At 54.0% G+C, this 26,094-nt stretch overlaps 1 protein-coding gene across 2 annotated transcripts in view; it reads left to right on the forward strand.

Moving 5' to 3' along the window:
• PDE2A (phosphodiesterase 2A, cGMP-stimulated) overlaps positions 1-26,094 on the forward strand; it is a 103,904-nt gene that overhangs the window by 51,344 nt on the left and 26,466 nt on the right. For both annotated transcript variants that reach the window (XM_011993656.1, XM_011993657.1), the window contains 2 exons: positions 18,437-18,526; positions 21,979-22,067. In XM_011993656.1, the coding sequence (XP_011849046.1) occupies positions 18,437-18,526; positions 21,979-22,067 (179 nt within the window). The remainder of the gene's footprint in view (positions 1-18,436; positions 18,527-21,978; positions 22,068-26,094) is intronic.

Genomic DNA, 26,094 nt, shown 5'->3' on the forward strand with positions numbered 1-26,094 from the left:
AGTAGATGCTCAATAAATACTTCTTGAATGAACAAGAGTGACCATGAGTAGGGCTGGAGTAGTTCCAAGAAGGGGCACAGTTGGGTTGGGTGGTCTTGGAGACTTGGAGGAGGCAACCTTGGAACTCTGAAGGATGGAGAGGGTCAAGGGCACTGACTGAAGAAGCCAGAGAGCAGCTAGGCAGTCAGAGAGGTCTGTGAGGTCAGCTTCTGACGCCAGCAGCTGAGGACAACCAGGACGAGAACAGGACTGGGAACAAGCAGATAGAGGAGCCTGGAGCAAGGACTCAGCCCCAGAAGGGTCTGCAGGAGACTGGCTCATGCTCAGAACCCAGCTCCAAAACACTCTGCCTGTGAGTCCTGGGCTGAGGAAGGCTTGATGCCAGAGTCAGGGTGAGGCTGAGGCCGCCAGTGAATATGTGGGCCCAGCTGCGGGGGTAGCACTAGGCAGGGGCTGGAGCCAGGCTGGAGGGGGTATTGCCATTGCTGCTGTGGGTGCAGCAGGGCTTCACTGGGGAAGGAGCAGCCTGTGCAAGAGTGTGGGCAGGAATGGAGGGGGTGAAGGCTCTGAGTGTAGGAGAACAGCTTACCAGCAAGGAGCCCTGGGGTGAGGCTGGAGGGGCCGCACTGGAGGCAGCACTTTTCAGCTTATCTAACATTCTCGAGTGAGTGCTCCTAACTGCCAGATGTGCTGCCTCCTCCTGATTCTGCACATCAGGAGCCAGTGGCCTCTACAATGCCCCATGGCCCCAAGGGAGTGGATGCCAACAAGTTGGCCATAGCATCTGGCATCCATGGGGGTCCTGAGGCCCTGCCACTTGTCTGTGCCCACCTGTCTGGCTGCACGGGCCCCGGGGCCGGGGAGGCGGTCTCAGCTACCACTCCAGCCTGTCTCTCTGCCTGCCCATCCACTGTCCACACCCCTGACTGACTGAGCAAAGACAAAGATGGGCATCTCAGGTCCTGCCATCAGAGAAGCCTAGTCCAAAGGAGGAGGCATCACGCACGAGGAACTTATACCCAGAGAAGACACACACTGAGACCAGGCCAGGCTTGCAGGCAGGCCTAGGCCCAGGGAGGGCCAGCCCCGTCAATGACCTGGAGTTGAGACTTAGGGAAAGGCAGGAGCTGGCTCAGAGGCGCAGGCAGGTTGATGGCAGTGCCCAGGCCAGATGCTGCGGCCCAGGGCTGAGGTTCCTCCAGCTGGCCCTGCCCCCCACAGTCCCGCCTGGCCTTTGGCTGTAAACACTGAGAGAACAAGTTCCGTTTCCCGGGAAATATTTATCTCAGGCTGTGTGAGAAGCGTGTGCTCTGGCCTCCATATGTCCTTCCTGTAGACTGGCTGGGGCAGAAGGAGAGGGGGCTTGGCAGCGCCTTTTTTAGGGGCAGTCCATGGGGCTAGGAGGGAAAGGTGTGCCAGAGGCCCCTGCCTAGAGCCTGAGTTCGAGTGCTGGCTGAGGGAGAGGTGGGAGCAGATGGGAGAGAAGCTTGTTTTCTCCAAACCCCACAGATGTCCTCCGCCTCTCTCACATTCCTTTCTTCTTCCTGGTCCATCCTGTCTCCTCCAGGTTCCGCCTCCAGCCTGGTGTCCCCTCCTCAGGCTGCCTTTTCCTCCTCCTCCTCCCTGTTTCCTGGCTCTCAGCCGCTTTGTCTGGGAAGTCTTCCTCAACTTTAAACCCTCGAACCCTTGTCCTCTGCCCTCCATCTCCCACTTCTCAGGCTTCCAGCAGCTTCATGTGGAGCCCCGTAGATCAGCATTGGGCTGGTCCTGTCCGCCAGTTGTTCAGCCATTGTAACAGCTTTGTGCAGGCTGCCCTGGAGCCCTGTTCTGGGAAGCACAGTCCTGGACACCCTGGGACTGGGTCAAGGCCCGGAGCTGATCTCCTCTGTCCATCCCAGCAGAGCCAGCACCAGTGTAGACACATGGGGTATCCAGGTTGGTGGACTGGGGGAGGATGGAAAGTCCCATGGATCCAACCAGAATATTAGACTGGGGAGGCAGAGGGCCCAGGGTTCCTGCTGGCCAGCCTCTGGGCTTAGGGGTGTGTATCCCAGACAGGCCAGGCCTGCCGGGGGCCCTGACAACAGGAAATCCTTGAAGGAACAAGCAGAGGCTGAGGACTCTGAGCACAACAACAGGAAACAGCCGTGACACGGGGCAACAGCCCTGGCGACTGCCCAGTGGGGTGGGAACGAGGGGCCGAGCTTGTGGGACCCAGGGTGATGCCAAGAGGGACAGTGAGACACTGTGGGACGGGGCATTCTGCACGTATGACATGGAGCTTATGACATGTAATGTCAAGTATGTGACTATGATCACAGGGTACTGTGTGGTGTGTGGGTGAGTCACTGAGTATGTGACACTGGGTGTGAGGCACTCTATGATAGCAGATGTGTACACAGTGGCTGTGCCACCAAGTGTGTGACACTGTGACACTGTGTGATATTGATTGGGTGATGCTGATACCAAGTGTGTGACATTGCACATTGCCTGCTACCACATATGTGACACTGCAAGTGACAATGAGCACATGGAGGGTGTGACTCCATGAGAATAAAATACAGAAACATGAGCAAATGATGCTGCAGTAGGAGGTATGGTCCTGAGTCTGTGGCTCGAGTGTCTGACACTGAATTGTGACACTGAGTGTGTCCCAAACATGTGATCTAGTGAGGCTGAGTGTGCAAAGGAGTGACATAGAGTGAAAGCAAGTGTGTGGAAGTGGGCATGTGATGCTGTGTGACCCTGGGCCTGACATTACATGTGTGATACTCTGTAATGGTTGTGACAATATGCAGTGTGCACACACAACACTGTGTTGGACACTGTCATGGGAAGGCACTGATGGGTTCAGGCAGGAAAGTAACACCGTCCAAAGGATGATTTTAAAAGATTGCTCTGGCCGGGTGCAGTGGCTCACACCTATAATCCCAGCACTTTGGGAGGCTGAGCCGGTTGGATCACCTGAGGTCAGGAGTTCAAGACCAGCCTGGTGAAACCCCATCTCTACTAAAAATACAAAAATTAGCCAGGCATGGTGGCAGGTGCCTATAATCCCAGCTACTCAGGAGGTTGAGACAGGAGACTCACTTGAACCCGGGAGGCAGAGGTGGCAGTGAGCCAAGATTGTGCCATTGCACTCCAGCCTGGGTGATGAGCGAAACTCCACCTCAAAAAAAAAGAAGCACCTAAGAAAAGAAAAAGAATACTCGGGCTGCAGAGTATGTATGTGTGCGAGTGTGCACGGTGCGTGGCAGGGGAGGGGAGATAAGTTAGGGGGAGGCAGATAGGAGGTGGGCAGAGCAATTGGAGGCTCCTGCAGCTGCCCAGGCAGGAGATGGTGGTACCTGTGCTAATGGAATGGCAGAAGAGTTAGAGATATGGGGCAACTTTGGAGATATTTGAAAGTAGAAATGACAGAACTTGCTGATAAATGAGAAGATGAGCAAGAGGGAAAACCAGAGAACAATTTCCAGGGTTCTGGCTTGAAGAACCAAACAATGGATGGTGGAGATGTTTCTGAGATGGGCAAAAGCAAGGGGGAGGGTCAGCACTAGTAGGGTGGGAAGACAAGGAGGCAGAAATTGAGTGAACTGTTTTGGACATGTTAAGGGAAGCATCCAGATGAAGGTGTGCAGTGGGCAGCAGGGCCAGGCTGGGGATACACCTGGGAGTCGACAGGCATGGGGGTTTGTTAAGGTCGTGGACCTGGCTCAGATAATGGAGAAAGGGAGCTTGGCAACAGAAGATGTGGGGACTGAGGACCAAGCCTTAAACCCTTATTCCATTGTCTAGAGGCCAGGGAGGTGAGAAGGAGCAGCAATGAGACAGAGCAGGAGGGCTAGGGAGGCAGAGGAGACCAGGGGTGTGAAGTCAGAAGCCAAGCTGGCAAAGAGGCTCAAGTGGGAGGGAGGGACGGTGTGTGGTTGGTGCTGGCCCACAGGCAAGATGGGAACTGGAAGCTTGTGCTGTGCTGGGCCCTGTGGGTGAGTCAGGCTAATGGGAGCCATTTCAGTGATGTGCTGGAGCCAGAAGTCAGACTGGCCTGTGTGGGATAGTCACGGAGGTGAAGACGTGAGCCCGCAGAGCCCTTTGGAGATGTTGGGCTGTGAGGGCTGCAGAGAAGGACGTGGTCACTGAAAAGGGACATTACATTTTTTTATTATGGATGATTTTAAGCAGACACAATACCAGAGAGAATAATATAAAAAACTGCCATATACTCATCACTCTAGTTCAACAGTTGCTGGGATTTGGCCTCATTTCTTCCTCTCTTCCCCACTACCTGTTCTTTCATTTTTCTTTGCTTAAGCTTAATTTTTTTTTTTAATTGTGGTAAAATGTACATAACCTAAACTTTACCATCATAACCATTTCTAAGTGTACAGTTCAGTTGTGGTAGGTACATTCACACTGTTTTGCCACCAATCTTCAGAATTCTTTCTTCCTCTCAAACTGAAACTCTGCACCTATTATACAACAGCCCCCCATCCTCTTCTGTCTCCAGCTTCTGGTACCCACCATTCTACTTTCTCTCTCTATGACTTGGACTACTCTAGATACCCCAAATAATTGGAATCATGTGGCATTTGTCTTTCTGTGACTGGCTTTTAAGTTTACTTAGCATAACGTCCTCAAGTTTTACCCATGTTGCAGCATGCGACAGGATTTCCTTCCTTTTTATGGCCACATAATATTCCAGTGTATGGACAGATCACATCCATCCAGCACCAGACACTTGGGTTACTTTCACATTTTGGCTATTGTGAATAATGCTGCTATGAATGTAAGTGTACGGATATCTCTTCAAGATCCTGCTTCCAGTTCTTTCAGATGTATACCTAGAAGTAGGCTTGCTGGATCATACAGCCATTCTATTTTTTGGTTTTTGAGAAACTGCTGTACTGTTTTCTGTACCTTTTTACATTCTCACGGACAGTTTCTCCACATCCTTGCCAAAATGTGTTCTTTTCTTTTTTTTTTTTTTTTTTAATGGTAGCCATCCTAATGGGTATGAGGTGACATTTCATTGTGGTTTTGATTTGCATTTCCCTAATGATTAGTGAAGTTGAGCATCTTTTCATGTGTTGGTTGGCCACTTGTATATCTTCTTTGGAAAAATGTTGATTCAAGTCCTTTGCCCATTTAAAACATTGGGTTGTTTGCTTTTTTGTCATTGTTGAATTGTAGTTCTTTATATATTGCAGATATTACCTTTTTATCAGATAAAAGCTTTGCAAATATTTTTCTCCCATTTCATGGGTTGCTTTGCTGAAATATTTTAAAGCAAATCCCAGACGTGATGTCATCTCACCAAAGGTAGACTTTTTTTTTTTGGTTGGGGGAGCTTTCCGGTGAAGACTGAAAAACCTGCTAGACAAATTCTAAAATAGATGAAACGCTGGATTTTTGTTTTTTAAGGCTAGGAGGTCCTGGATGATGCTGAGATGTAACAGTGACACAGAGCCAGTGTGGAACTGTGTCTGGTGCTGTGTGAGGGTGACATGGTGGCTTTGGGAACATGGGTGCAGCACTGAAAATATAGGAGACTCCGAGTGAGGGTGACAGTGAGAGATCACTGTATGTGTGGCCCTGTGACAACCAGTGATGTGGGACAGTGGGACACTGTGGACACTGAAATGACTGTGTGTCACCAAGTAGGTGGGACCTGCTCTGTGAAGGCCACAGGGATCATGTCTCCTTGCGTCGTCCTGGTTGATGAGTGTGACATAGTGCAGGACTCTGCATGACAGTGAGAGGGACTGAAGCTGTGCTATAGGTGACAGGGCTGCATGTGATTCAGGTGGGCTCAGCCCCAGCCTCAGTTGCTGAGCATGGGAGGGAGCATGAACATTGTAGGGTAGATGAGGAGAAACATTGAATGGGGACAGAAATGGTGTCTGTGCCCAGATGCGAGCTCCTCTCTTCTCTGAATACCAGGAAGGCTTCCTGGAGGCAGGATGTGGGCATTTCAGCGGGATGTCGTAGGTGCTGATTAAGAGCAGGGCCTGTGGTGTCAGACAGCCCTGTCTAGGCTCTGACATTCAGCAAGTCATTTTATCTCTTGAGCCTCAATTTCCTCAAGTATAAAATGGGGGCTCTTGGGAGGATTACATGAAGCAGTGCTCCAATGCATGCAGTCTCTGGCACTTGGTAAATGCTCTATGGCCTCTTGGGGAGCAGCAACCTCAACACCTGCATCCCAGGCCCCCAAATAACAGGAGCACCAGTAGGAGCACAGTGAGGGTGCGCTGAGTGAGGCGTCCTCTTTTCTTACACCCACAGCCCTTCTCTCTCCCTCTCCCCAACTTCTGTCCCCTGCTTGGTGTTGTCAGCGATACCCCCTCCCGCCCACTCACTCCTGCCCCCTCCTCTCCCCTGCCATCCTTACCACTGTACTGTCAGCCTCCAGCCCAGGCTCCTGCAGCTTCATTCAATTAGGCCGATGCAATTTGCTCAAGAAAAAGTCCCATAATTTGGTTAATCACACCAGTGGGGAATCTGGTCCCAGTCGGGAGGGTGGGGGTGGATAGGAGTTCATACCCACAGCTGAGGCTAGGTGTCGGAGTGCCTGTCTTTTGGGACCTTTACCTGCTTTCTTGGGCTACTTTCAGGAGCCAACAGAGTCCAAAGCTTGGGTCTTCTCAAACCCAGCTACAGAGGCCTTGAAACAGAAGCCTGGACTTCCTGGGTTTGCTTGTATCCCTGGGAGGGTCCCTGCTGCTCTCTGGGCCTCAGTCTCCCTTTCCAAAAATGGGAGTGAAACTGGGGGGGTCTCAGAGGCCCCAGTTTGCCTAGCTCTGCATCCCAGCTCTGGTCAGTCCCCCTTGTGGCTTCTGAAGGGCCTTCTCCTGGGCCTTGGGGAGGGAGCGCTGAGGAGTAGGTGGAGAGGAGTGGGCCCCAGCGAAGTGAGGAGGGGTAAGTGTCCTCAGAGTCTCATCTGGAATATGTCTACCCCAGTCCTATAATTAGAGACCCTCTAGTTCCAGGCTGCACACCTGAAGGTGGGGCAGGAAGAAAGGAAGCTGCCCTTTCTTGGTCACCTGCAAGGCCAAAGCCTCTTAACCATGCAGGCTATACCTTGCACAGGAGCTCCAGCAGAGGTGGGGTGGCGCTCAAGCTGAGCCCGCTCTCCCTCACCAAGCCTTTCCCCTCAGGCCCACATCTGCCCAGAGAATTGGGGTCCCTCCTTTCTAATGTGCACACAGGTGGCCCCAGCCCCCTGTTGGGAGTCAGCTTAGGCAAGGTTTGACAGCTCAGTTTAATCTTCTCAGCAGCTCTGGGGGAAGGGACCATTTTTACGGATGAGGAACTGATCCCAGGAAGGTCCAAAGACTTGTCCAGTACATATGGTGTGTGGCAGGGCAGGCAGATGAGCCCGCATCTGAGGGAGGCGATGGGAGAAGTGACAGGGGTGCACAGAGGAGAATTAGACCCTCTCAGATTCCACCACTCTCAGCCACACATTCACTCACCATTTGGAGACAAGACTAACCACCCACTAGTGCATTCACAGCTCCCCAGACAGCCACACACTCACTACACCACTGTCACATGGACACCAATGACCCGAATCACATATGCATAGTTGCAGGCCCACATGGTCACTCCCACGTGCAGATGGCCAGTGCACACACATAGACACGGGTACTTACACATGTTTACACTCTTACAACCCATGTGGGTTACAGATTCCCACAGAAACACAGACCTACATACTTTCACACAGACATTCTCCCAGTGACCCAGGGAACATAGTCTGCCATGATCATGTGATGGCCTGCAGGGACTCGCCACTATGGACCATTAATGGGCAGGCTGCACACTTAGGTCGCCAGCAAAGTGGGAGTTCTGCTTTGCTGGTGACCTAAGAGGAGAGGGCAGTTTTGACAAGTGTATCCAGAATTTTGCAGTCAGAAAAACCACACAAAAACTATTTTAATTTTCATTTCCAAGATGAAATTTAGTTTGAATTGTATAGAGGGTCCGAGGGTCTGGTGGGAGGGCATCATCCTCTTTTCAAGGCTTTGGGGGTCTAAGGGACCCATGGATTCACAACAGTCCCACAAAATATCCCAGGCAGACATATTTACCCAGCCCAGTGTATGCTTCTGTGTGTGTGTGTGTGCACTGCGTGCATCTCACGCTGGCTCCCAGATCTTCGGGATGTGAGGAAGGAAAGTAGGAGAGATTCCAGAGACTCCGGATGTTTGTTCTCTGGCTTCCTGGGCCCTCCAAAGGAAAACAACTCTGGATGCCAGCCTGCCTGGCTGGCCGGCTGGGTGGAAAAGTGGGCCGTGTTGAGAGGTGGGCTATATTGGGAGGTGGGCTGTGTGAGAGCCTGCCTCAGCCCCTGTGGCCCTGCTGACCGGGACCCTGTGTAATGAGGCAGAGTGACCAAGGCCCATGGCCAGCATTCCGTGGGCTCATAGGCCCATCGCCTCCCCTCTCTGGGGCTTGGCACTCTCATCTGAAAAATGGAGGCGGGGAGGAGGTGAGACTGGATGGGCTTTCCCCTGGAGACTGATTAGAGAGACAGAGACTCAGGCCCGGAGTCCAGAAAAGACAGCCAAAGCTGGGGAGGGCACATGAAGGGGGCAAAGAAGGTCCGGGTTCAGGGAACTGCGTGGGGCCCCAGAGCCTGCTGTGTCTCCACCAACTCTTTCCTTCACTGGAGGAGGGCTCTGTGCCTTGGTGCCCCATCTGCCCAGGGCCCTGTGGCTCAATCTGTTGCTTGCTCTGTGAGGAGGACGGGAGAGGGATGAGAGTCCCAGTGATAGGTGGAGGACAAGACCAGGGGAGAGGGCTGGGGGCTTCTGGAGGGCCAGAACAGGAAGAACAGGAGAGAAGAGAAGACACCACGGTGCAGGAAATGGAGGAGCAAAGGCTTGGAGTGGGGAGGCTGGAGGGGTGCAGGGAATCAGGCTGGGGCACTGCAAAGAGGCCTGAGGCCAGAACAGGAAGAGCCTGGATGGAGGGAGTGAGCAGCCTCTCATCCTTAGCCCCCTGATGAGGTAAGATGACTGCGAGCCCTGCTCCAGGCTGTGTGCTGAGCATTTTGCTTGGAGCCTGTCACTCTGGAGGAGCAGAGGGGGTGTTCCCAGGAGCTATGACAGTCTTGTGCAAGGGAGGGACAGGGTCACATTTATGTTTAACAAAGCACTGCACTGGGAGAGAGGGGCTGAGGGACCACCTGGGGAGCATGGTGACTGGGACCCCAGAGGCCAGGCGTGCCCCAGACGGACCCCACTCAGAAAATTGCTTCTCCCTTAGCCCTTATAGAAGGGCTATTTTTAGGAACAATAAAAGTGCTCATACATTCCTGCAGGGGCAGGGAGAGGGAAGGGGGGCAGGAGTCAGTGCAGAGGAAGAGGGTGGACCCCTCTCTTCCCCCAACTCTGCCTTGGTCTTCAGGGGCTTCTCCTCAGGGGCTTCCCTAGCCAGCCCTGCCTCTCCAGCCCCCACCTGTCCCTGGGGTTCCCTTCCAGCTCTTATGTCTGTCCCTCTGCTTCTGAATTAGTCCTTGTTCTGACCCGTCCGGCTCTCTTTCTCATACTTCCACTTTCCCCCTCCCCCTGGGGTTTGGGGAACAGCTGGGATGGGCCAAGCTCTGATGAGAGAGCCAAATACAGTCATAGGACAAAGCAGCGGGAGGCTGTGGGACACACACGTGCCGCAGAGCACAGATACAGAGAGGTGACCAGGCACAGAGAGAAGCGGCCAAGCACCCAGGGAGGCTGAGAGACAGGGAGAAAATGCACTGGGACAGTCAAGGAGAGTCCCAGGGCAGGCATCACTGGGCAGCCAGCTGCTGTGCCCTGCTCTCTGTCTTGTCCCTACAGAGACCAGCATGGCTGGGCTTGCCCCCCGTCCACCCCCACCAGCCCACCCCAGGCCAGCCCTTCCTCCCCGCCCTCTGCAGGCCCACACTAACCCTATGCCAGGCCGCCTCCTTCAGCATTTACCTCCCACACACAATGGGCACAGCGAGGAAACAAGAGACCCAGTCTCTGGCCTGGAAGCAGACGCTCAGCCCCACCTGACATCCGAGAGGGCTCAGCCCATCCTCTGGCTAAGGCAGGTATTAGAGGGGCCCCAAAGACAAGCAGGACTCTGGGACAAGGTGTCCTAGTGTGGCCCAAAGGGCTGGGCTGAAGCATGGGTCTTCTGGCTCCAGGTGAGAGCCTGGGTGAGTCCTTCCCTGCCTCCTCTGGCCTTAGTCTACCCCATCAAGCTGGGATTGGACTCCATGAGGTCTAGGGCCCTGTAGACCCTGGTCCTGTGGGAATTCTCAGAAGGCCTGGGAGGAGGACAAGTGACCACACAGGAAGGCTTCCTGGAGGAGGTGACCTCACTCATAAAAGAAGGTGATAGTGACAGTGCTCCTCTTGGGGAAGACCTCTCCCTCCTGACCTGCTGCCCTGACCCGGTCACATGTGGAGATGATCCTGAAGCACAAAGGGCCTGCTGGCCTGCGGAGGTACCTGGGAGAGGTTGCCAAAGGCTCTCAGTAGGAGGCACCCCATTCCTCAGGCTCCTCTAAGACTGTCACTGTGCCAGACTGAAGAGGCTTTGAGAGGTCTCAGCTATCTCCCCTGCCTGGATCCTTGCTCCACACCCCTCTTCTCCCTGATGGCATGTAGCCCTCACAGTTTAGTAGTCCTGGGCACACAGGAGTTCACCCAGTCATTTACAGCTCAGCAAATACCTACCAACACCTATGAGGGGCTGGGTACTGCTGGAGACCCAGAGAGGGGCAGGACACAATCTCTGCCCTCCAAAAGCTCCCAGTCTGTTGTGGGAGCCAGAAGGGAGAGGGTGGCACTGCATTGATGCACACGGTGCATGCCATGGTGGTGGATGGGGGGCTGTGGGACCCCCAGGTGGGAGTGTCAGACTTGCCTGGAGAGGGAACAACAACAAACTCTCCCTGGAGGGGATCCAGAGAAGGGAAATCACTTGATTGATTGATTGATTGATTGATTCATTCATTCATTCATCCATCCATCCATCCACCCATCTAATTATTCCTTTGGCCATCATTTCCTGAGGGATGTAAACTCTCTTCTGACACTGGCCCAGCGGGACACACAGTGTCCTCCTCCTCTCCTGCTTGAGCCACGATGCCTGCCTCTTGGAGGCCCCTGGACTTGCTTTGTCCAGCTCCCAACCCACTCTGAGGGGGTGAGGCTGAGGAGGGTGTACAGACATTCAGGGTCACCGAACTCAGAGCTGGAGGGTAGCCACCTCACCAGGGGCCCTTCTCAGGGCACAGGCTCCCTGGTGACAGGGCCTTGGTCCTTGCTTGCACACCTTTGGGGACTGGGAACCCCCTCCTCCATCCTGCTCAGGAGTGTGCCTGCATCTGCCTCCTTGTGACTGCCCTGAACTGCCTCATGGGCCCCAGGCCAGAGGACAAGGAGAGCTAGAATGCCAGGTGACCAGGACGACCGTGATGGCATGGAGAGGGGGATGCTGTGATGTGTTTGGGAGGAAGTTTGTGGCGTCCAGAAGAATGTGGGCGGCAGGAATGGGAGCCACTCTCAGTTCTGCCCTGTAGATGAGGCAGCTGAAGGTGGGAGGGAGTGGGAGGAGATCTGATCCGGCTCTGCCCTGCTTGATCTGATATCTGCCTCGCAGGGCAGATATCTTCCCCCTCCCCACACTCAGCTCCTGCCTCCCTCCCTCTACCCACTCTGACTGTTCCCTCCTTTCCTGACTCCAGACTCTGGGCGAGGGACTGAGGGGATCCCAGTGAGTTTGGCCCTCGGAGAACTGATCATGCAGACAACTCTTACCTTCCTTCTCCTGTTCTTTCCCTCTTCCCTTTCCTTCATCCATCCCCAAACCTAGCTCCTGATGGATCCAAGGGTGCAGGGGACAACCAGGAGGGCATTTTGGAGGAGGCAGGAGCTGGAGTAGAAGCTGGGACTGGCTTGGAAAGGGCGAGAGGCCCAGGTGGAGCTGGTTGTGGATGCTGGAAGGGAGGAGCCAACAGTGTGGGGTCAGGCTCCTGTGGATGGGGACACCCTTGAGAGGCGCCGGGACTGGCTCAGGTGTATTCTACAGTGCACGTGTCTCCAGTGTGGCTCGGAGGCTGGAGACGCGGCCCTGTTGGAGTAACAACTGAAGCCGGAGTCTGCGAAGGGTGGGCAGGAGGATAGAGGGATGGGGGCATGGAAGGGGAGGGGGTAAGTAGAGGAGGGAGGGGAGGAAGGGAAAGAGCGGGGAGGAGGAAAGGTCTCTGAGAGGTCCCTCCTATAGGACTGGGCTCCTGCGCTGCGAGTGGCCCCGTCCATACTACCTTGTTATCGGTGTCTCCCCACCACTAGCCTCACTCTCTCCTTCCATCCCCAGCCTTTCCCCTCCAATGGGACCTTCCCTGGGGCGTCCCCCCATTGGCTGTTCTCACCTGAGCAATGCCCCTCCCCTTCAGTCCTTAGCCTCTTCACCTGTACAAGGGGATGACCCAAACAGGCACCTCTCAGGCTTGTAGGAGGATCCAAGATAGTGTCAGTGGGTCTCAAGGAGTGGCCCCCCGACCAGCAGCATCACTGTCATCTAGGAATGTTTGGAAATGCAAGTTCTTGGACCTCATCCCAGACCTACTGTATCAGAAACCCTGGGGGCGGGGCCAGCAATCTGCACTTTAACAAGCACTCTGGGTGGTTCTGGTGCACACGAACATTGGGGAATGCCTGGTGGAAACCTCTAGCCACAGGAGGTGCTTGGGAAAGGTACCTTCCCCTTCCCAAAGCCTGATGCCTCACTCAAGCATGGCACTGACAGTTGGGCTAGTCCAGCTGCGTTCTGGCTCTCTGTCCTGCCTCCTTCTTCAGACTAAGCCTCCCAAGGGTTGCCAAGCCTCTTTCCTCTATTCTCCTGACCCTGGTCCAGCTCAGCCTCGTTGAGAGGGGTCTGGGGCTACAAGATCTTCACACTCACAGGCAGTTCCTCTTTGAGCATCCAAGGTACCAGTGTCTTTGAGAGGCGGCTCCTTGGCCAGGTGGCACACATGAGTGGGTGGGGAGGAAGGAGGAGGAACCACCGTGTTCTGCTTTCTTGTCTCTGACTCTGCAGGCTGGGTGTGCTGTGAGGCTATGAGGAGGCATAGAGTCAGCTTGGGTGCTGGGCTGAGGCTCGGGGCCGAGGCTCAGCAAAAGGGGACTTCTCTAGTCTGAGCCTACAGGAGGCCTCCTTTGGGGCAATTCTGCCAGTCACCCTGACTGAGCAGCTGTGCTTGCTAGTGCCAGACCCGTGCTGGGCACAGAGGTCGATAAGTTCTCCTGTGCCCTTGAAGGGCCCCGTCCTCTGGGAAGATAAGAGACTATGTACATTGCCCACCAGAACAGGAGGGAGGAAGCAAAAGAGGCATAGATGACACTTGCCTGGCACCCCCTGTTTCCCCTCTAGCTGCCTTCCTGGGTTCTCCATTCTGTGGGTGCTTCTCTTGAGTTAGGTGCTTTCTCCCCATGTTCTCAAGGTGACTATTTGGAGGTTTGTGGGAGGAGTGGGCTGGAGACACAAGAGTAGGTGGGGGCAGGAAGTATGCAGGAGAGAGAGAGATGGAGAGTGGGAGGAGAAGCTATGAGAGGAAGAGAGGACGCGGAGGTGGGAAAAGACGTCAAGACTCCTGGAGAGGAACAGGAGTGCAGGCTGGGACAGAGGTGGACGTCGGCCGAGGGAGGCAGGGAGGGAGGCAGGTCCACCTGAAAGGAAGGGAAGGGGTGATGGACAGAGAGTTTGTGGACTCCGAGGTCCTGGGGAGATCTAGAAGGACCCCTCCCTTTAGAGAAGGGGACACCAAGGCCCACAGAGAGAGGAGGGCCTCGCAGAGGACCTAACGCAAGCAGAGTTGCATGAATCAGTGTGAACGGACAGTCCCAAGAGCACAGCTGGACCTTGGGAGGCACTTGACTCTTGAGTTTGATGTTATTGCCTTCCTGTAGGCCAGTGTGAGGGACACTGTGAGGCTTCCTTGTAGAGAAGGAGGCATGGATCCAGTGCCAGGCAGCGGGGAGAGCCATAGGAGGACCTGTGGAGATGGGGAAAGGCATAGAGACTCGTGGAGAGCTCTCCATAAGGAGAGCATCTTATGGCAGTGACCCCAACCCTCAGGAAGGGCGTTGGTCTTGTGCTTGTGGCTCCAGAGGGGGTAAGACCAAGGTCTCTGGTTTCATAGAATCTTAGGCTTTAAGAAGGAGTTAGAAGTAATTTAGTCCAGACCCTCTCCTCTCCCCAGATAAGTGCAGAAATGCAGATCCAGCCCAAGGCTGAGCCGCAACCCTGGCTTCAGAGGAGGCCTGACTCAGAACAGGCTCCCCTTTCTTGGTATCTGGGGTGAATGAAAGATAAGTCCTTGGTAATGGTGCTGTCTGTGGTGCTGACTGGCCCTACCTCAGACTACAGAGCTGCAGGTGGAGCTGGGGAGAGCAGAAAGGCTCCATCTATCCATCTACCCACCCACCCAGCCACCTATCTACCTATCCACCCACCCACCCATCCACCATCCATCTACTCCCAACCCATCCTGCACCCATTCATCTATCCACCCACCCACTCATCTGTCCAGCTTCATTGTATTAAACCACAAAACCATAGAACTATATGCTGCAGAGCTAGAAAGATCCATTTTTTAGTAACGAGAAAACTGAGGCTCAGAAGAGGAAAGTTGTTGCTTAAGGCCACACAGAACTTATGTAGTCAATCTGGGACAGGACTGGAAATTGTGGCTCTTTCCTACACACCACAAGTTCTCCCCTGTGGTCTGGGAAATTGCCTGGCTTTTCTGCTGATATCTATACTGATATTTGTTCCAAAAAGCTGTGAAGGCAGGAAATGTGACTTCCTTCACCCCATTTCGAGTCTGAGTTTGTGTATGTGTGTATGTGTGTGTGTGTGTGTGGTGTGCATGCATAAGTGCAGCCTTGTGTATGCATTGAATATATGATTGCCTTTTGATCTGTCTGTGTGCATGTTTATGTGAGAGACTGTGCATATACATATGAATAGAGGTGTGTGCGTGGCAATATGTATTTGTGTGGCATGTGTAGATGGGCATGTGAGCAGGTAAAGCTGTGTCTGTATTTTTCCTTTCCTCTTCCTTTTAAGATTGAAGGCCCCTGACTTAAGCCTCACTCCCCATCTGTGCCTTCAATTCAGGAATCTCCCTGCTTCCCATTCTCAGCTGCTCCCCACTGATTCTCTCCTTCCTTCACTGAAGCAGTGACTCTTCCTTGTGAGCCCACACCTCATAGGCTTTGCAATTTGAGCTGTTTCCTCCCCTGAGTTGATGCAATGGGGTGAGGTTGCTTTGAGATCTGAGGAAGATTCATGGAGGAGATGGCATTTGAGCAAGCCTTGAAGGCCCCTTTGAGTGCCAGATCTGAAGTGGCTCTTCCCAGCTTCAGTTCCTGCACCCAACACCCTCCACTCCTGGGGCAGGCTGGGTAGGACCAGGAGGTAGATTGACAGAAGGATGCCCGCAGAGAGCCTTGGGCTTCATCGGTCACATTGCCATCCAGTCCACTCTGGCACAGATAGGAAACCCTTCCCTGCTGCTGCCCCAACTCTCCCCAACTTTCTTTTCCTGATCTCCTTATTGCTATTTTCCTGCCTTTGGCCTGAAAAGTCACAGAAAACTGAACAATCAGAGCAAAGGTCAGGCAGGCACCCACCAATTCCAGTAAAGGACAGTTGAGGGCATTCCCCAATTGAAGCAAAGGGCAGGTTGAGGAGTCCACCAATCAGAACAAAGGACAGACTGTTCTTTCTGAGCCCCCTAGGGTGGGAGCTGGGGATCAGGTGCTGAGCAGGAACCAGACAGGGGCTAGAGATCCAGAGGTTTGGGTTCTGGACCTGACTCTGCCCTGACTGGCTGGCTCACCACAGGTTGATCATTGCTTCTCATTGAACCTCAGCTTCCTCATCGGTCAAATGAGGAGACTTAGCTCTCTGAAGCCTGTGGCTTTGAAAAATTTCTCCCCCTGTATCAGCTCACTTTGTCACCTGGGTCTCTCTTCCCCAAGTCCACATCACGTACATCAGACTCCACCAAGGGCAGGGCCTCTCAGGAGTCAGCTTGTTGACTCCTCTGCCTCCAGGAAGGAATAGACATAAACTAACACCACCTTCTGCACTGTCTTTAGAGCCCTGGTCTGGGGAGCATGCGTCTGGAAGACTATCTTGGGAGTATTGGGGGCATCAGCTCTCCCCCCACTTTTTAGTCTTCAGAATTGACCTTGGAAGGCCATAATAGCCTGTGTGTATTGTACACAGGCATCACTCGAGCTCTTGCCCTGTGAATCTGTAAGGAACTGTACCAGTGAGAACATGTGTGTGTATGTGCGCACGTGGATGGTGTCTGAAGGCATGCTGGGATGTCTGCAAGGATGTGGGGTCTGTGACTGTGTGGTGCTGAAGGTGTCTGTGCTGTGATGAGGAGCCTAAGGGTCGAAGGACAAGTGATCCAATTTGGGTATTGTGTTGTCTGGAATCAGTAGCTTCTGATGTCTGATGGCAGACATCTTCCCATGACCAAGATATGTATCTTCATTCTTGAGCAGTGGGAGGGACCAAGGAAGCCTGGGTGTTGGAGAAGGTGATGCTGAGTAAGCATCTGGGGAGAAGGCCCACTGCTTCCCTCCTCCTGGGAACACAGGATCCATGGGGGTAGGGGGAGGAAACTGCAGCCAAGAAGACCCAGGAGTGAAATTTGGAGCTGAAGCCTGTATGCAAGGCTTCATTTAGAGCCCAGCATGGAGCTTTCTGGCAAATGGGCATTCAGCCCACTCTTGCGCACCCTTGAGGATGGGCAGCTCACTTGCTCCCTCTCTCCTGGTGACCTGTAGCATGCCTTTGTAGTGTGGCCCTGCTTGGAAGAAGGTCCTTCGTCCCACTAGACCAAGGCCAGCCTCCTGTGGAATCCTATGGGTCCCCAGGCTGTCCATGGGGCCAGAGTTCAGATCCCCCATCTAGGAGGGTCTGAGAAATTGGAGTTGGAGACTGATAACCCTGGGTCTCCTCTGCTTTAGATGAGGCACCCCTGGGTTATCCAGTCTTAGTCACATGCAAAACTTGGTTTCCAATTCCCTCCTTTCATAGGTCGCCTCCTCTGGATGAGTCTCATCTTGTCAGCACCTGGGACACAATGGACAGGGGATGGTCTAACTAGACTATAAAAGTGGGGGAACTGTCATTTTCCCAATTGGGTTAACATACCTCTATTAATATGTCCTGCAGTTTGAGCATTTTTATTTCTTGCCAGTCATGCTTACACTGTGGGCTCATGCTGAGCTGTGGTCTTTTAAGACACTCAACTTCATATCATGTTCACATGAATGGGGACCCAGCCATGTCTCCTTCATCTTGCAGTTAATCACTTTGCTTTCTGAACACAGACCCAGCCTTCCACTGGGAAGACATCTGAAAGGACTTCCAAGGGCTTGCGGGAGGGCATGGCTGGTGGATGGTGTGAGTCACGATCTTGCCTTGGCCCTCGTTTCCTTTGTTCTGTTACCTTTCTCTTTGATCCCCATGGCTCTGGCCAAGTTAATAGAGCGAGAAGCAGGGACTTTTGTCTCCGTTCCGGCTCTGCAAGGACGAGTTCTGTTCCTGGGATGGGAAGGCTGTGAGGCAGTCAAGGCTGACGTCTCCTTCTCCTCGTATAGTTGCCAGGGATGGCCCAACTGTTCTCCCACCTTATGGGTCATGCACCCCATAGGCTCTTGATACTCTCAACTCAGCCCCTCACTAGGCTGGAAAAATGAGACTAGGTGAGACCACCTTCCTTCTGGGGAAAGTGAGCGGGACCCAGCTTCAGCGAATATTCAGCTGAGCATCTACTCTGTGTTGGGCATTCTGTGAGGTACTTTTAGGGCTCTGATTCATTTTTATTTTCATTTTTAAGGGCTCAATTTCATATTGTCTTCATGTCAGCCTGTAGGGGGCAACAGCCCCAGCTGCTTCCAACTTACAGATAGGAGACTGAGGCTCAGTGACTCAACCAAGACACTCACTGCTCATACACAGTGGAGCTAGATTCAAATTTGGGTGTTTTTTTTTTTTGTTTGTTTGCTTGTTTTGTTTTAATTTGGAGCCTTGTGGTTTCCCTACTATGCCAGAATTGTCCTTGACTAGAGAACGAGGGACCTAGAAGAGTCTAGGCCAGGCTTGACCTGTTGACTCACTGTGAGGCCTTTGCTAAGTCCCTGTCCCTGGCCCTTCTCTGAGCCTCATTTTCCCCACTTGTAAGATGAGGGGACTTGAACCTTCTATGGCCTTAAGACTGTTTGATTTTGAGATCCTAAGATCCTGGGATTCCTGAAAGCCTTGGGCTCTGGACTAAGCTGGGGGGTTTTGCTCACAATCCTTTGGGCAGATGGGTCTGCCCTGGCCTGCCCGGCAAAGCCCCTCACTGCCCTCTCCTCTCTTCCAGGATGCTTTGCTGAGTCTGGGCTCTGTCATCGACATTTCGGGCCTGCAACGTGCTGTCAAGGAGGCCCTGTCAGCTGTGCTCCCCCGAGTGGTAGGTGCCCGCCCTTGCCCCACACTTCCCACCCCGCCCCTAAGCCTTTGACCAGCTCTACGCTGTACCTCATTCAGGGCCAAGGAGGAAGGAAGAGGCAGGGTCCCTGCCCAGAGGACTTTCATGGGGAAGTGAAGGGTCTGGATGGGTGTTCTGAGATGGCTTTCTGGAGGAGGAAGCCTGAAGCGAAGCACTAAGGAATGAACTTGCATAGGAATCCTGCAACAGCTGAGCCAGAAGGGGCCTTAGAGGTTAAGCGGAAAGGCTATGTCTCAGATAATGAAAGGGATTCACCTAGGATAACAGGACATGGTGGAGCCAGCTGGGTTTTGGAATCCATGCAGCAGGAGAAGTAGAGGGTAGACATGTAGAAGAACTTCCTGGAAACCAGGTCTGGGAGGTACTAGAATAGGGCTCAGCTTTGATGAATAGATGTGCATTGGGTTAAAGTGCCCTGCCTGGAGACGGGAGGCTGGGAAAATGGCCTCTAGCAGCCTTTTAGCATCTTTCTCTTTGTCCCATCCCGATACCATGGATGAGTTGCAGGTTTGGGGAAGATGGAGGATGGTGATCATGGTTGCCTGAGCCCAAAGTGCGTTACTGGGGAGATTGTGCCCCTTGTCATCTATTCCAGGCCACTCCCCAACCTGGCTTCAATGGCCACTGTTCATCCCTTAGGCAGGAGGATAAACTGGCCCTTGAGGCCCAAAGTAGCAGGTTGTCAGTTGTGCCAGATAGAGAGAAGCAGGGGACTTTTGGAGTCTGGGGAAGGGAGTCTGATCCAGCCTAAAGGGCATGGAAGACTTCCTGGAGGAGGAGATGCCCTGACTGAGTCCCGATAGCCTTAAATGTCCTCTTCCCTACTCTAAACACTGCCAAGGGCAGCCTCTGCTCCAGGAAACATGGCCAACTCAGAATGTGACCTTCGCATCCCTCCGGAGCCCATTGTCCCTGAATCTGCTTGATGGATGAACCACCGGAGGCCCAGAGAGGGAGGGCGCTTGTCCCAAGGTCACACAGCATGACAGGGATAAATGGGACTTGGTATCTAAGCACCCCCATTCCCTCTCCTCAGCTCTGCCTTCCCCAAACCTCCTAGAAGTTCAGAGCCCAGGAGGAGGGCTAATGAGTGAGCTTTATTGAGTGTGAAATTGGTAGGAAGTGGGTGGCGTGTTGGAGCCCAAAAATAAATCCTCCTAGAGAAGGATGAGACTAAGGCAACATCTGGCCTGGGGTGGAGGCACATCTGGAAAGGGAGGGTGGTAGAAGCTGGCAGGTCGGTTTCTGCAGAGCTGCCCCGAGAGCCTCTGTGGCCACTGAGGCTGCCCTAGGGTGGGAGGAGGAAGTGACTGGCTCTGTTTCACAGGCAGGGTGCCCTGGTGGCTGTGCCAGCCTGGATGCTCTGTGACAGATTAATTGTCTCCCCAAAGCTGGGGGCTGGGATGACAGCTGTGGTCCAGGTTCCTGGGACAGTAGGAAATGTCAACCCTGGCCCCCCCAAGAGACCTATAGGAGGTAGGGAAGCCCTGACTTTCAGGAGTCCTGGCTTGGTTGCACAGAGGGGCTCAGCCCCCAGTGAGGTAAGGGAGCTGAGGTCTGCTCTGCTGCCCCCAGGGAGGGGAGCAGAGATGGGGAGGGGACCCCCGCCCAGGGAGGAGAGCTGCTGGCACCTGGCTTCCTCATCAGCACCCATTGTGGCAGGCAGCCCCGAATGCAGATGGTGCTGATGTGTCTGAAATGGTTCCCTCCTTCTCTCCAATAGACTCAGCTAATTTTAACTCAGAGGACTGAGTGAGGGGGTGGGATACATACGGACATCCGGAAGTGAAGCAAGGATCTGTCCCCCTCTGCCCCCATGGATTACCCACCCCTCCTTCTGCATGGGTAGGACTTTCTGTGTGACCCTGCCTGGTCTCTCAACCTCTTTGGGCCAAATAACTCAGACCTCTCCCAGGCTGCTGGAAGAGATGGATGACAAGGAGGCTAGATATAGCCGAGGAGTGGGCGGCCTCCTTCCCACTGAATTCTTTATCCCTGAACATCCCACTTAGGTTTCATTCCAGCCAAACAAGAGAGTGTCTGCCCCTCTCACTCCCTTCAGGCCTTATCATTCCCACCCCATGCCACACCCACCACCGAACCTGGCTCAGTGTCTCTGGAAGTAGTGGCCAGGCATCTCCTGGGGATTGGGAGGGAGTGGGGGCTGGCTGGGGACAGCCGATGACAACGAGAGTGGCTGGCAGGATTGTGGACTCTCAGAGTCATGGAAGGCAACTGCTTCTTCTGGGAAGGATTCCACATTTACTGAGTGTGGGCCTTCAAGACGTAGCTCCACTGTCACCTCCTCCCGAAGTCCTCCAGGATACCCTCAGCTGAGAGGCAAACCGTTTTCCACCCTCCTGCAGAAAAAACACAGAGTTGTGGTCAAGGCTATGTTGCATGGGGGTTGGTCAGGGATCCCTAAGGGTTGTCAGTTCTGCTTGGAAGGAATGTAGATTTTTGCCTGTAGGTCAGTGAGGGCAACTACTTCTGCCAAGACATGGCCTGGAACTGAGGCCAGAGCTGCTCTGGGCCCTTGGGGAGGGAGGATTAAAGAGCAAGAGCTTTGATCTCCCTCTGAGGAGCAATCTTTCCAAAATACAAATCTGCTCACGTCTCCCTGCGCACGTCCTGTCCTGCCCCCAGTTCTGTTCGTAAGGCCCATCCCACTCAGCCCTACTGACCTCGGGCCCATCCCTGGTGCCCCTTCCCTCACTATCTGTTCCTAAATGCTCCATGCTCTATACACCTCTGGACCTACCTGTGTACCTGCAACAAGGCCTGGGAGCCCATTCTGCACCCTGCCCACTCCCTGAATGTGTCTAATTCCCACTCAGTGACAGCTGAAAGGTCACTTCCTCCAAGAAGCCCTCTCCAGCCCCCACGGAGGATGGTGCAGTGCCCTGCTCTGTGCTCCTCCCTTGGCTGGGGTTATAGGTGTGTGGTTTCTTGTAGAGTTGAAGGAGGGATGCTTCCTGGAGCATTCCGAGCCCCGTCCCTGGTACAGCTCAGAGTGGATGCTCGGTTATTGTTTGCTGAATGTCTGAGGCTGGAGTCAGGCAGGGAAATATCCCCGAATGGGAGGTGATTTGTCTGCACCTTCAGTCCTTCAAATTCTTTGCCTGGCACGTTGGGTTTCAGGTGGTAAAGAAAGTCGCAGGTTGATGAATCCTGCTTGGAATTGCCTGCTTGGAATTCCTTCCAAGAGGAGAGGACAAGGCGCTTAGTTCACAAGGTGTATTGCTGCCCTGGCTGCATCTTAGAATCACCTGGAGAGAAAACCAAACAGATCATTGCCAGAGCTCCACTCCCACAGGTTCCATGACCTTGCCCCGCAGACCCCTGCGTGCAGGCTGGGACTGGGCAGCTGAGAGGACCTCTCCACAGGGTTTCATAAGTGCCTTCTGTCCTAGGAAACCGTCTACACCTACCTGCTGGATGGGGAGTCCCGGCTGGTGTGTGAGGACCCCCCACATGAACTGCCTCAGGAGGGGAAAGTCTGGTGAGCCATTCTCTGCACCCCCATTGCCCTCTTGCATGGCCAAGGATTCTCAGGGCTGAGGCACCATCCAAGGTCAACTGGTCTGACCCTCCCCATCTAACCTTGATCTCTGCCTCCCTGCCAGGTGGGATTCATTGGCCAGGTTGCTGACCCCAGCATAGAAGGGCAGAAGCAATGTCTTCTCTTTGTTGGGGAAATGGATAGGCACAGAGAAAGTACCAAGTGATGGTGAATTTTCTCCTTCTAATTGCTTCTAAATGGTTGCGGCCTCCTCAGAGCAGAGTCTCAGAACGTTGGGGCTATGGGGTCTATCAGTTAGAACACCAGCATGCTGTGAGAACTACTGTGAGGCTGGACTTGGAATCCCAGCATGCTGGGCCTGCAGGAGCTCACGGTGCCAGCTCCCTGCATCTGAGAACAGGGAGATCAGAAGCAGCGTCCTGCTGAGGGTTCTGGAGCCCCACTGCCTGGGTTCAAATCTTAGCTCCCTGTTTACTAGCTGTGCAACCTTGGGCAAATGACACAACCTCTCTGTGCGTCAATTTTGTTTGTGAAATGGTGATACTAATGGTACTTATAGGATTGTGGGGAGGATTAAATGTGTGTCACACATGTAAAGCATTTAAGTCAGGCCTGATCCGTGGTGAGGACTGTCTGTTGGGGATTACCATTGCGAGAGAATGCTGGAATCACTGACTTCAGGATCTTGGGATCAGTGCACTTGGCCCCCTGATACCTCGATGCCCATTTGATTCAGCCTCCTCGTTTTCCAGATGGGTGGATATCATGAGACATGACCAAGGTCACATGCCAGGTATGAGGCAGAGCCAGGCCTAGGACTCAGGTCTTCTGACTCCTGGCCATTTAGGGGACAGTGAGAGGAAGTGGAACTTACCAGATGAGAAAATGTTGAGGGCAGGCATGCTGCTGGGAGGAGGCGGGCTATAAAGGATGTGGCCATTGCCTGCTAAGCACTGAATGCAGAGCCACTGTGGGGCCCAGGGGGCACTAGGCAGGAGCTGAGGGCAGAGTGGGCACCAGTGGGGGTGCCCCAGAAGGCAGCTCTCTACCCCTATGAGGAGGGCTTTTCCAGCAGGCCAAGTGATCCAGGGACGTGGCTTTTTCAGGTAGCAGCTGAGCCTGGCAAGCCACTCACCTTTCACAGGGGCCATGGAAAGAATTCCTGTTTGAGGATGCTGGACTCATGGTCCTGAGGCCCCTCCTGGTGCTGGAAACCCTGGTTTCTAGGATGCTGGTCTCTCCCCAGCCCTTTCCCATGGAAGGAGTTGGTTCTGCTCTGATAGTCACCTTCCCACCTCCTATTCTCCCACTGAGCTCCTTTCACCTTCCCCGAACAACGTCTCCGTCAAGGAGCATGGGAACAAAGCCACTGCCACCTCTCTCTAGCCTTCATGTCCCATCTGTAAGAGGATCGTCTGAAAGGTCTTTAGAATCTTAACGGGAAAAATGTGGTCTTGTTCCCCTTTCTCCTCTAATTCTAAAGAACTGCTCTCCTCCAGCAACCCCCACCTCTAATTCTAAAGAACTTTGCTTCATATAAGCTCCTCTCCTCCAGGAAGGCTCCTCGAAGCAGCCTGGGCGACCTTCCTGGGAGGGATGCAGGAAAACAGGCTCAGGAGGCAGTGGGGGGCAGCCTGCAGGTTTGCTCCACCCCCTGGGACCCACACATGCTCCCCTCAGCTGTCTGGGCATGTGGAGTGGGTGCGTATCTGTGGTCCAGGAATCTTTGAGAGGGCTCAGATCCTTGGCATCAGCTGCCCTTTCAGCATCCTCCCTCCAACCACTTCAGACTCAGAAAGCCCTTTGGAAAAAAATACAAAAAAAAAAAAAAATCAATTAAAAGTGAATGTTCAAATCCAATTATCCCAGAGCTCAGTGGAGATGGGGAGGCGAGTGCCTGCTGGGAGACAGGGGTTGAAGATTCCAGGAGGAGGGCCAGGGAATGAGAAGACAAGAGGGTCAGGGCAGCGAGGACCTCCCAGGGGACATACCCATCATCAGGACATACCCGTCATCATCCCCAAACAGGAATTCTTTCCATGGCCCCTGTGAAGGTGAGTGGCTTGCTAGGCTCAGCTGCTACCTGAAAAAGGATTAGGGTGAAGGCCCAGGCCCAGTGCTCTCTCTGGTATCTGAGCTTTGCTTGCCCACCTTGTGCCTGGTGTCTGGTGGTGAGCCCACCTCCACAGTTGGGGCGGAGAGGCCCCAGGGTTGGCTGGGCCCTGCTCTCAGGAGCTCCCAGCAGGATGGAGACTTGAGACCCAGGTGTATGGAAGAGGGAAGAGCACTGGAATGGGATTCAGACAGGTCTGGATTCTAGCTCAGCCCCCTCCCTGTCTCTCTGCTTTCCTATCTGAGGCCTGGTCTATTGGCTTAATGGATGACAGGTGCCAAGTGCTTGGCACAGGGGCCAGCACACAGCAGGAGCTCAGTGATTGTTACTTGCACCCCCAAGTCCCAACCAGCGATTAGCCTTGAGTGACCTTGAGAAAACACCTTCCTTTCTGGCCTCTTTTTCTGTGAAATGGGCGGGGTTGGGTACAGGGTCCTTCAGATGGTGACTTCTGTGGCTCTGGTTCCCCCAGGAGGGAGAGGGACCGACCTGCAGGCTGCCATGGAGCCTGAGGCTCTCGCAGTGCCCGAGGAGGTGGGGGTGTGTGGAGGGTGCTCCTCCAGGAAACCCTGGACGGCTGGCAAACAGCAGCAGGTGTGGTGTGGAGGCTGAATCATAAAGACAGATAAGGAGGCCCGAGGCAACGGGCAGGGAATGGGCTCAGGGCGGTGTGGGGAGAGGCAGGGTGAAAAAGAGTCAAGGCGGGAGTGAGGAGGCCCCCCCGCCCCAGCTCCCAGCCCCACCTGCCCCTGTTCCTGCCACTCTGCAGGGTCTCAGATGCTCAGCTGCATCCCCCCAGTGTGTCTGGCTTTCCTGTCTTCTGGTGCTTGTAAGGGCTGTTCACTCCCTTGCAAAGACCTTTCCTGCTCCACTTTCATTTCAGTCAATCCCATTTTACTTATCTTTCATGGCCTGACCAGAAACCCTCTTGGGGAAGCCTGCTCCACAGTTCCCTGACACTGAGAAGGAACCAACTTTCAGAAAAGGGGTCTGGGCCATATTGGCCTCCCTTAGGGATGGGTCTGTTCACAGGAAGAACCCTGGGCTGGGAGTCAGAGACCTGGGATCCAGGACAACAGGGCTGCAATCCCAATCGATGCCCTCTCCCTGGACCTCCATCTGCCCTTCTGTAAAATGATAGGCTGAACATTCTGATGTTGAGGGCTGGTGAGACTCTGAATTGTAAGGGCTGCAAAGGGCCTCAGAGCTGGAGAGGAGAGAATCCTGGAAGGCTGCCTGGGCCAGGGTCTTCCTGAAAGGAGGCTTCACTTCCCTCTTGTTGGTGCCCCACCTCCATCTCCCAGACTGTTTCAGGCCCCAGCTCTGCCGCCTTCCTCTTCTTGTGTCTCCTGCTATCTTAAAGCCTCTGATTACCTGCTGCTGAGTGCAGCAAAAATCTCAGGCCTTTCAGCTGCAACTGAAGCACCCACCGCCCACCTCGGCCCAGGCTGGCTGTCTCCCTCCGCTACCACTTGGGGGTCCTCAGGGCCCATCCCTTAGAAATTTCTTCCGCTAAACTGACCAGGTCTTTCATTACAGAATCTGACCATCCCTAGGGTTTGTCTCAGAGGACACCGGGAACGGTCTGCTCCCATCTCAGGATCCTCACATGCTGGGGGAAGGACGGCGAAAAGAGGGTCCGGGTCCTGGGGGCTCAGTGAGAGTGGGGGGCTCAGTGAGGGGATGGGGACTCAGTGACAGTGGGCAGCCTCAGTGAGGGGATGGGGACCCAGTGAGGATATGAGGGCTCAGTGAGAGTGGGATGGCCCAGTGAAGGGATTGGGACCCAGTGAGAGTGAGGGGCTCAGTGAGAGGGTAGGAACTTAAGTAAGGGGATGGAGGCTGAGTGAGAGTGTGGGGGCTCATTGAGAGGGTGGGGGCTTAGTGGGGAAT

The sequence above is a fragment of the Mandrillus leucophaeus genome, unplaced genomic scaffold, assembly GCF_000951045.1.
Source record: "Mandrillus leucophaeus isolate KB7577 unplaced genomic scaffold, Mleu.le_1.0 Scaffold432, whole genome shotgun sequence".
In the NCBI taxonomy this organism is placed as follows: Eukaryota; Metazoa; Chordata; class Mammalia; order Primates; family Cercopithecidae; genus Mandrillus; species Mandrillus leucophaeus.